The sequence below is a fragment of the Alexandromys fortis genome, unplaced genomic scaffold (assembly GCF_014885135.2).
Source record: "Alexandromys fortis isolate MF-2015 unplaced genomic scaffold, M_Fortis_MF-2015_v1.1 scaffold_39, whole genome shotgun sequence".
Lineage (NCBI taxonomy): Eukaryota > Metazoa > Chordata > Mammalia > Rodentia > Cricetidae > Alexandromys > Alexandromys fortis.
Genome location: NW_026067918.1, coordinates 8,616,971 through 8,626,178, shown reverse-complemented (window position 1 = coordinate 8,626,178; position 9,208 = coordinate 8,616,971). Strand labels below are relative to the sequence as shown.

Here is a 9,208-nt window from a genome sequence, read left to right as displayed (position 1 = left end):
TGGAGAGCCAGCAAGAGATGTGTCCCCAAACCAAAAGGAAGCACCACACTCAAGCCCCTGCCCTTTCCTTCCTGTGTGTCTTCTCCATCCAAATTCCTGGCTTCTCTAGGGCAGCCCTAATGCAAAGTAAACTTTATTTAACAGTCTTGGGAATGTCACAGTACGATCAAAATTCCTGCAACACATCCCTGCTGGGCTTGTTGGCAGTTTATATCCCAAAGGGTGGAGTGGGGTATGAGATTCTTGTCCAAGTATCCAGTTGCCCCTACTACTCCTGGAGGAGAAACCATTCTGGGGTCCCCACCAGCATGCGGTCTCTATTACTACAGGGAAGCTCTCACCCTTGCTGGGTAAAGGCTTTTTAGGGGCGGTCTATTGAGAGGAGGAGCACCCACACCTCTGTAGGTAACCCCTCACCTGTGCTCTATAAGAAAGTCCAGGGCTGGAGAGATGGCTCAGTGGTTAAGAGCACTGCCTGCTCTTCCAGAGGTCCTGAGTTCAATTCCTGACAACCACATGGTGGCTCACAACCATCTGTAAAGAGGTCTGGTGCCCTCTTCTGGCCAGCAGACATGCACACAGACAGAATATTGTATACATAATAAATAAATATTTAAAAAAAAAAAAAAGAAAAAGAAAGTCCAATAAACCGCATTAGTGCGCCCAGGGCGGACTTTGGCGGGTCATGTCTCTGTTACTGGGACCTTAGGAGGAGGGACAGATGATGTTTGCATGCCCACTGCCATTCCTGGAAGGTATTTTAGCAACATTTGATGATTCAAATACGTAAAGAGGAGGTTCTCTGAGCATCTCCGAGCTGGGGATGGACTTAAGCCACCGAAAAACTCGTCCTCAGGCTGTTCCAGTGAAGACATAACAAGGTATTTATTAAAAACTCTGTTTTACTCAGAGGCAGTTACAATTTATAATTTAAAACCAACCCACTACAAAAGGGGGTGGGGGCGGGGAATAAAAACTGTGCACAACAAAAGGACAAGACACACAAAGGCCCAGGAGGGGCAGCCCAGGAGGAGCAGCCCAGGAGGGGCAGCCCAGGGTGGGGTCTCTCCTCTCCCGAGGCCAGGAGCAGCAGCAACAGGGTGGTGACCAGGGTAGACCCTGGCCACGCTCGGGCTGGAAAGGCCCTCAGTAGTGTGTTCATCACAGCCTGGATGCTGTCCCTTCACTCTGCTGTGGAAGGACACGGGGAGACAGTGGGTCAGAACCACCGGGGCAGGATAGGGTGCCAGAGTCAACCACCCTGAGCCCCCCATACCATTGGTGTTTTCCAGGGCTAGGATGGCCTTGCGGGCCTGCTGGGCCCTGAAAGGGTGGCAATTAAGGCTCGTCTTTCCTGCCGTGCCCCCACCCCAGCCCCGGGCAGCAGGCCCTCTCCTCCTCTGCGGTGCCTAGAGCCCTACCTTCCCCATTGCTGAGGCTGCATCCCACGGCCACGCGGTGAGAACGCCAATTACCATAGCTCCTGAGGGGGCAACACAGGGAGATCACCATCCATGCATGGCCTCATCCTCCATGTCCCCACACTCTCTCAGCGCTGCAGTGACTTACCCCCGGTTCCCCTCCAGCGTACTCTGGATTTCCTTTAGGACCCCTGTTAGGTAGGAGAGACCCAGTGAGGCCTGCAGGGATGGGTGCCAAACAGGCTTGTCTCCTGGCTTCCTCTGTCCTCCAGGCTCTGCCCTGTACCCCAAGACATGCTCCCCCACCCCGTGAGTCTCACCAACCCCCACATCGACTCACACTCGTCGTTGAGAAGTGCATGCTCCATCACTGGGCCGGGCTTCTTCTCTGGAAGGTAGAGTGGTCAGGTGGGCCTGTCCTGGGCCCTCTGCCCAGCCCTCCCATTACAGGGGTAAAGGGAGCGAGTGCTGGAAGCCAGAGCCCCAGATGTAGGAGACCGACTGTCCCTTCCTGCTCCCTGTCTAAGCTCTTCCGTCTCACTAACCCTAAGCCCTTTGCCTCCCTTTACTCCAGGCTAGCCAGCTGGGGCCCAGGAGAGGCCTGTCTTACCTTCCCCGTCACTCTGGCTTCTGGAGCTCCTGTGGAGAGGCAGACAGTGAGGGCTGGGACCACTAGGCTCTGAAAATCTTGGTCCCATGAGGTGGGTGAGGCCAACCTGCTTGACCAGGTCTGCACTAGCAGCTGGCCCAGGAAGAAGGGTGTCTCGCCCAGTCAGCAGTTGTCTCAGAAAGAGCAAGGCTGTGGAGAGGCCTCTGGGCCCTCATCCTCACCTGACTTGGCCCGAGGTCCTTTTGGGGTCTGTGTTGTTGCCATTACTGGGGTGGCTGTGGTTCTTGGTTTTGGTTGAATCCACTAAACACCGGGGCTCAACCAGCCACTTGGTAGAGAGAGAAAAGCGCTCGAACTCTGAGGGTGATATCAGGTAGAAACCTGAGGAGAGGCAGAGCAAGTCAGCCCAGGGCTCCTGAGCTCCTGTGGCTGTGGTGGGGCCTCCCTCCCAGGGGGAACAGGGACAGAGCCTCCTTTGATGCTCATCACTCAGGGCAGAGCCAGCCTGGCAGAGCTGCGTATCTGAGTGGATCTTGCCTCTCCACCCCCTGACAGTGCCTGAGAGACCCTCTCACCCAGCCCAGCCCAGCTCACTGAGGCCCCAGTCCATGCCTGCACACCTTGGCCATATTTGGTGAAGACACAGGAGGCAATGCCACTGACGTCCTCCCGCCGGATGCAGCTGTACCGCACCTGGGGCTTGAGCAGGGGCATTGAGACCACCTGGATGTCACCCAAGTTGGTGAGCACTGCCAGGTGGTGCTCCCCGTAGTCCTCGGCCCTGCAGCTGCCAAAGTGAGCAACGCCAACTCTTCGTACCCGTGAGCCCTCCAGGGCCGTCAGTTTCAGCTTCAGCTTGGCGCTCACCTTGGGCAATGTGAATACCTGGGCACATGTGGCAACTGGTCACGAGTCACACCATAACCAGGCTGTGGTTCTCCTACCCATTACTCCTACCCACGGGGCTCTTGTCCTATAGCGGGCATCGCATGGTGTACAACAAGCCCATCTGAGTCCTATCATCCATCAACTCTCGGGAGGATGCAAGGCCACTGACATTTGGGCATTCTGTACCTCCCACAGATGCGGGGCTTGCCCCAGTGTTTCTACCTCTGACCTGACACACACAAGACATCCACTACCCCTCCTCTTTCCTGTGACACCGAAACACATGCTCCAACTCCAAATGAGAACCTTAATCCCAGCTATCATTATTTATGTGCAGGGACATCCAGGGGACCCAGCCATGTGGCACCTTGAATTGTTCCTCTGAGACCACGAGCAACTGGTGGCTCCCTTGCATGTCTGGGCTCTTCGACAGGTCATGGGCTACTTCCAGGGGCTCGGGCAGGGGCACATTGTGTCCGTCAAGCACCAGGATGCCCACCACAGGTGCACGATGCATCAGCTGGATCTCCTTGGCTACAGAAGAGGCAGTTTGGGGACCGGGCTATGATGGGTGGCTTGGGGACACCACACACCTCCCAACCCAAGTAGGTCAGGTCCCCTGGGTTTTCCCGGTCCATCACTCACCCTGTTCAGCCCGGACTGGCTCATCCATTCTCCGCTCTGCAGGCGGCACGCGCAGGGAAAAGGCGTAGACAGTACCTCCATTGGTGCCAGCCCACAGTGAAGGGCAGTGGCGGGAGCCTGTCGAAAGGTAAAGGCTTGGGTATCTAACACCAGGCTCTGGGAGTTGAGCGGGGCTGGCAACCTGGGCTTCCACCCCAAGCCTTGCTCCTGAAAACCTAAAGTCAAGTTGGAAAGCTTCTTCAAGCTCAATTTCCACCTCTGTCACACAGACATGCTGTGGGCTTCTCCGGCTTCCCGGGAAAGTACTCCCACAGTCTCACGGGGCTCCCCACACAGAGGATACTGAACCTAGGACAGGGCTGCCCTTGAAGGGACATAGGAGTGGCCACTCACTTTCAGCAGGGAAGAACCAGCTAGGGATAAACATTGCCACATGCCTACTGGGTGGCAATGGAACTATGCCACCTCCAGCCCCTATGGAGGGAGAACATAGCAGTCCCCTGTTTTACATGAGAGGAAGCTGAGGGCCAGAAAGGTTAGGTGACATGTCTAAGGCCATGTTTCAAGAGAGCAGAGGAGAGAGGCTATCAAACTGGGCAACTGACTGTCACGTCCAGGAAGAGAAGGGAACGCAACAGGTATTGGCTCTGTCTGCACCAACAGACCAGTTCCTCGAGGGTTCTAGGAAGGCAGCACTGCCTATAGGATTTCACACCGGGAGCACCCATCTACCACTTCCTTATGCCGGAGAGTCCACCTATTCATCCGTCATGCTAGGGGCATCTCCCGCCACGATGTGTTCCACACCCCCAACCTCAGGCTAGCTACTCACTGTCCCTTAGGTAGGTGTCAGCAAAATAGAGGGTCCGAACAAAGCCAGTGAAGGAGTCCTCTGCCGAGCGGGCCTCGATCTTGCGCTGCACTGGTGCCAGTTCCATGTTCTGTAGGCCTGCTCGCTCCGCCTTGCTGCCCGTAGCCTGAGCCTGCAAGAAGTTGGGCTGGGCCTAAGGGTGGGTTCTTGCCTCTGCTCCTCAATGCTAATCCTACTTGGCCTGGCCTGGATTCAGATCCTGGGCTCATAGCCCAGAAATAGAGAGAGAGAGAGAGAGAGAGAGAGAGAGAGAGAGAGAGAGAGAGAGAGTGTTGTACGGTCCTGTAGACGGTTGCTTGGGCCTCACCTCTCCTGCGGGGCCACCAGGCCTCCGTTTATGATTGGACACCCTGCTGCGGCGCATCCGACGGAATGACTGACGCAAAGACTTCTTGAGGGACTTTACTCGAGACAGTGGGCCCTCCAAGGCCAGTTGGTCACTGGGGTGCAGTGTGCACCTTGAGAGAGGGGGATGTCATGTCAGGCCCATCAACACTACAGCCCCCCCCCCCCCCCCCCCCCCCCCCCCCCCCCCCCCCCCCCCCCCCCCCCCCCCCCCCCCCCCCCCCCCCCCCCCCCCCCCCCCCCCCCCCCCCCCCCGGCCTCACGAGGTCCCAGTCCCAATCCCCAAACGCCCTGCTCACTTGACAAAGACCTGCCGCCGCTGCTGGTGATCAAAGAGGCCGAAGCCATGGCTGGTGCCAAAGGCTACAAGCCGCCACTCAGAGTGCAGAGCCAAGGAGGTGACCACGGCTGGGGGCTGGCACTGGACCAAGACAAAGGGCTGAAAGCCTGGCTCAAAGCTCACGGGCCCCGGGCGGGCGGCGAGGCGCTCGTGCCCCTTCCAGCGGTAGCCTTCCTGGTCCTGAAGCAGGTCAGCCTCCACGTACTCCACAGCGTGCTCTGCCGCCTCATCGTTCAGCTCCAGCACCAGCACCTGGGGTAGGGCGAGGGCGGCAGACAGTTCAGCGGAGCCCAGGCACCACAGCGAGGCAAAGGACTTGGGAACCAAGCCGAGGTCCTCTGCCTGACTCCAGCCCAGATCCTCATTTCCGGAGCGGAAGCACAAGTCACTCAGGGGGCCACTCACTATGGGGATCAAGCATCCTGCGCCTGCCGGGAAAAGCTGCAGGCGCACTCGCTCCCGATGCTGCTGCCAGATAGGGGATCCTGTTCCTGATTTGCAAAGCCACCCAACCACTCTGCCCTCGACCCCCACCCTGCCCAGCCTGCTACCTGCCCTGCCGTGCCTGCCACAGCCAGGTAGCCACTGTATTTACAGAGGAAAATCTTCTGGATGCCCAGCCGGGGGTCATCACTGTAGGGATCAAAGGAGCCCACCTGCCGAGGTAGGGAGAGGTCTGTGAGTGGCCACTGGGCCGTCCTAGCTGGGGTCCCCTCACCCCTGGCACCCGGGCTCCTGGCCTCACCTTGCGGAGTGGGGGCCACTCATCTTCACCCTGGGCACTGAGGTTCTCATTGAGGTCTGTGTCTGTGAGGAACACCCTCACCGTACTGAGTTTGTAGAGTAGCCGTAAGCAGACCCCCGAGGCATCCCAGAACCGCACTGTGCCATCTTCGTGCCTGTGGGCAGAGCCTGGTGAGGGCTATGCCAGCCAGGATGCCTGGGGTCTGCAACACACAACTGTTCCCACTCACCATGGCCTCCTTGGCAAAGGGAAAGTAGCCATTAAAGTCACCTACCCTGTGAGCAGCAGGTCCCTCTGGGGTGGAGGTGGGGCCAGGTTGGTGCCACCATCTATGGGCCACTCCTAGAAGACATCAGAAAGTCCAAGAGAACCTGGGCCCAAGTGAGGAGTGGGCCTGGAGCTAGGACTGGACCTACCATGGCGGAGAAGTGCAAGTTCTGGCGGCTACCCGCGGCTATGACGCGCTCCCACAGCTTCAGGGGGATGTTGGAGACGTGGTGAGAGCAGGTGATAGCGGAACAGTGCAAGGAGGCGAGGTAGGGCAGCTGGACCGGTGGCCAGCCTGGCGTCTGCAGGTCAATCACCACCAGCTCCTCCTCTGCTAGCACCACGAGGGCGTAGGGGTCATCGAAGGCTGGAGTACAGACAGACAGTCAGGGCCAGGAGGCCGCAGCCCCATCTGGCCTGCAGAAAACGCTCCAGGCTAAGAGCAGGATCCATCAAGGTCTATAAGAGCTACAAGCGGGCCGGGCAGTGGTGGCATGCGCCTTTAATCCCAGCACACGGGAGGAGATTGAGGCCAGCCTGGTCTACAGAGCGAGTTCTAGGGCAGCCAGGGCTACACAGAGAAACCTGAAGAGCTCCAAGCAGAAGTATCACAATCAAGGCCTCTCTGCATGGCTGTCCTAGGGATCAGTCCCACTGAGAACTGAACAAGAGCTCCCTCTGGCACAGAAGCGGCTAGAAGTTCTGGCTTGGGAAACTGTAGTGTTTGGTCTTGACTGATGACCTGATCTGTCAAGGTTGGATGGTGTGTATTTTGTCTGCCACAGCACCTAGTTTGCCCTGTAGGCCCAAAGCGGGGACAGGCGGCAAGTCACCAAGTATGTCTGTGTCCCCACAGAGTGGCCCTTGGGCATTAACCTATAGCCTGCTTGTCGAGGCAAACATGAGAGGATGGACCAGAGCAGGAGGAGGGAGAAGAGGCTGAGAAAGAGCAAACACAGGCCTGGGGTCTCCCGGGGTGGGGGAAGACCAGAAGACTCAAAGCCAGGAGTAATTAGAACAGTCCCGGCTGTGATCCCTGAGGATGCTGGCTGGGTAAGTCATGGTCACTGGCCAAGTAGGCCTGCCCTCCTCTCCTGGACAGTTCCCAGGCCTCCTCCCTGATTCTACACCAGCCCTTGCTAGGCTTGTCAGTGTTCCTGCTTCTGGGGCAGACTCAGGGTTGGCCCCACACAGCCACCTGCTACCCCACCCAGACTTCACCACATCTAAGCCAGGACCCTCTTGCCAAGTTGGACGGGCATAAACCCAGCAATGCAGATCTGCCCGAGCTGGGCCAAATCCCTTAAAGAGAGCTTGGGACAGGTAAGAGGTGTAGCCTGGAATGGTGACATTCCAGACTGGGTCTCCACCTTGGGAGAACGGCAGGGAGGGACAGAGCAGGATCACAGGTGTCACTGGCCTTGGCGACACTAAGAAGAGGTAAATAGGGCCAAGAGACCCGGAAGGGTGGCAGGTTTGGGAGCATCTATCCCAGCACCCTTCTAACTCCTCATGCTCGCTCACCAGCTGTAGGGTCCGCCTCCGTGAGGACGGTGAAGTCAATGACACGGGAGGTGAAGTCGAAGGCTGTCTGTTGGCCATCGTGGACCACGGAGATGCAGTGGCGGTCCCCATAACTGGCACGTGGCATACCGCCCTGGAAGATCGTGAAGGGCAACCTGCAGGCACAGGAGAAAGGTGGGCTGGGGCTCAGTACCATTCCCGACAGCCTTGTGCTGGGCTGGAGGCTGGGAGACCCCAGAGCCTGAAGGGAAACCAGTCCCCAGGATGGCTGGAGGAGGCAGAGTAGATTCCCATCTCTTCCCAACTGCAACAACCAAGGAGGGCTTTGGGGTGAAATGGGGCACCTGGGCCAGGAGCCATCCCCCCCTCTTCTACAGGGGCCTCCTACACGTTCCCACACCAGGCCTCGCTAGATACAATTCCTTCTGAAGAAAAGGGGCCGTGGCCACCAGAGTACAGAACCCTGGCTGACGGCATCTCTCTGGGAAGGCTGAAGGAAGGTAGGGGAACGGATTTTGCAAGAACTATCTACAGAAAGGTGGAATAACAAATCTGATACCCTACCCTACCCTAGTGTCCCTGGGACCAAGACCACGGAAGTCCTCATTACGCCCTGACTCTAGGGAGCCCAGGGCTCTTTCCAGGGAAGCTGTACTAAGTGGGAATGGCAGGGCATCGGCACTCACCCTTGCCTGGTGGTAAGCCAGAAGATTTTGGTTATAGCCTTGCAAGGAAAGGGACCTGGAAGAAAAGGTGTTATCTTGAGAGGGTTTCCCACAAGGTCTAGTTTCCTTGCTCTAATCACATGTTACGGGGAGGCTTTCTCTCTGCACATCCCCGAGGCAGCCACAGTGGGAACCAGGAAACCAGCCGCGTGGCTTTAGACTAAATCCTGAACCTCTCTGGGTCCAGATTCTGGTTCTACGAGCTAGGCAGCCTCCACCTGAGGCCAGGGAAGACCGAAGGTGCTTCTCAGGCAGAAGACAGGGAGAGATCCTATAGGCAGAAGCACTGACCATAAGGTATGGAGCTGCGCAGGGGATCTGGGTTCTGGGTGTCACTGGGCACGGGCCACTGGCAGTGGCTGCCGTCGGAGTGGCAGGTGACGATCAGGCAGCCATCCCGCTGCCAGCTGACATTCTCCAGTTGCTTTGAGGGGGGAAAGGAAGCGATTAGAAGCGGATCAGGGCAGCAGTCTACACATGGGCCTGGGAGAGGCCCCCCCCCCCCCAGACACCACCTACCTGGCTGCTGAGGAAATGGGAAAGCACTCGACTGCCTTGAAGGTCCCAGATGACAACGAGGCCTCGGCTGTAGCCAATGAGGATCTGGTTGGGGTCACGGGGGTGCTCCTGCAGAGCTTCCACCATCTCAAACACTCGCCGGTGGCGGGCCTCCTCTGGCAGCCTAGGCAAGGGAGTGCCATGAGCCCATGCAACAGTGGATACCCCACATGCCAGCCCGGGAAGATGGTAGGGCCAGCCACATCACAGTGAGGGCCATGTCGAACAAGACATGGTAGTTATATATTTAAACACACACACACACACAC

The 9,208-nt window shown here is 57.8% G+C and overlaps 1 protein-coding gene across 1 annotated transcript in view; it reads right to left on the bottom strand.

The window, feature by feature from the left end:
• Positions 1 to 870: 870 nt before the first annotated feature.
• The window catches only part of Llgl2 (LLGL scribble cell polarity complex component 2), a 35,577-nt gene continuing 27,239 nt past the window's right edge, over positions 871 to 9,208 (bottom strand). The window contains exons 7-26 of the mRNA XM_050140193.1: positions 8,901 to 9,063; positions 8,673 to 8,805; positions 8,343 to 8,397; positions 7,657 to 7,811; positions 6,282 to 6,499; positions 6,140 to 6,207; positions 5,866 to 6,019; positions 5,672 to 5,776; positions 5,080 to 5,372; positions 4,743 to 4,893; positions 4,397 to 4,547; positions 3,565 to 3,681; positions 3,287 to 3,453; positions 2,652 to 2,916; positions 2,253 to 2,412; positions 2,032 to 2,060; positions 1,762 to 1,809; positions 1,570 to 1,612; positions 1,422 to 1,483; positions 871 to 1,191 (exon numbers count right to left, since the gene is read on the bottom strand). Of these exons, the coding sequence (XP_049996150.1) occupies positions 1,184 to 1,191; positions 1,422 to 1,483; positions 1,570 to 1,612; positions 1,762 to 1,809; positions 2,032 to 2,060; positions 2,253 to 2,412; positions 2,652 to 2,916; positions 3,287 to 3,453; positions 3,565 to 3,681; positions 4,397 to 4,547; positions 4,743 to 4,893; positions 5,080 to 5,372; positions 5,672 to 5,776; positions 5,866 to 6,019; positions 6,140 to 6,207; positions 6,282 to 6,499; positions 7,657 to 7,811; positions 8,343 to 8,397; positions 8,673 to 8,805; positions 8,901 to 9,063 (2,545 nt within the window). The 3' untranslated portion in view covers positions 871 to 1,183. The remainder of the gene's footprint in view (positions 1,192 to 1,421; positions 1,484 to 1,569; positions 1,613 to 1,761; positions 1,810 to 2,031; positions 2,061 to 2,252; positions 2,413 to 2,651; positions 2,917 to 3,286; positions 3,454 to 3,564; positions 3,682 to 4,396; positions 4,548 to 4,742; positions 4,894 to 5,079; positions 5,373 to 5,671; positions 5,777 to 5,865; positions 6,020 to 6,139; positions 6,208 to 6,281; positions 6,500 to 7,656; positions 7,812 to 8,342; positions 8,398 to 8,672; positions 8,806 to 8,900; positions 9,064 to 9,208) is intronic.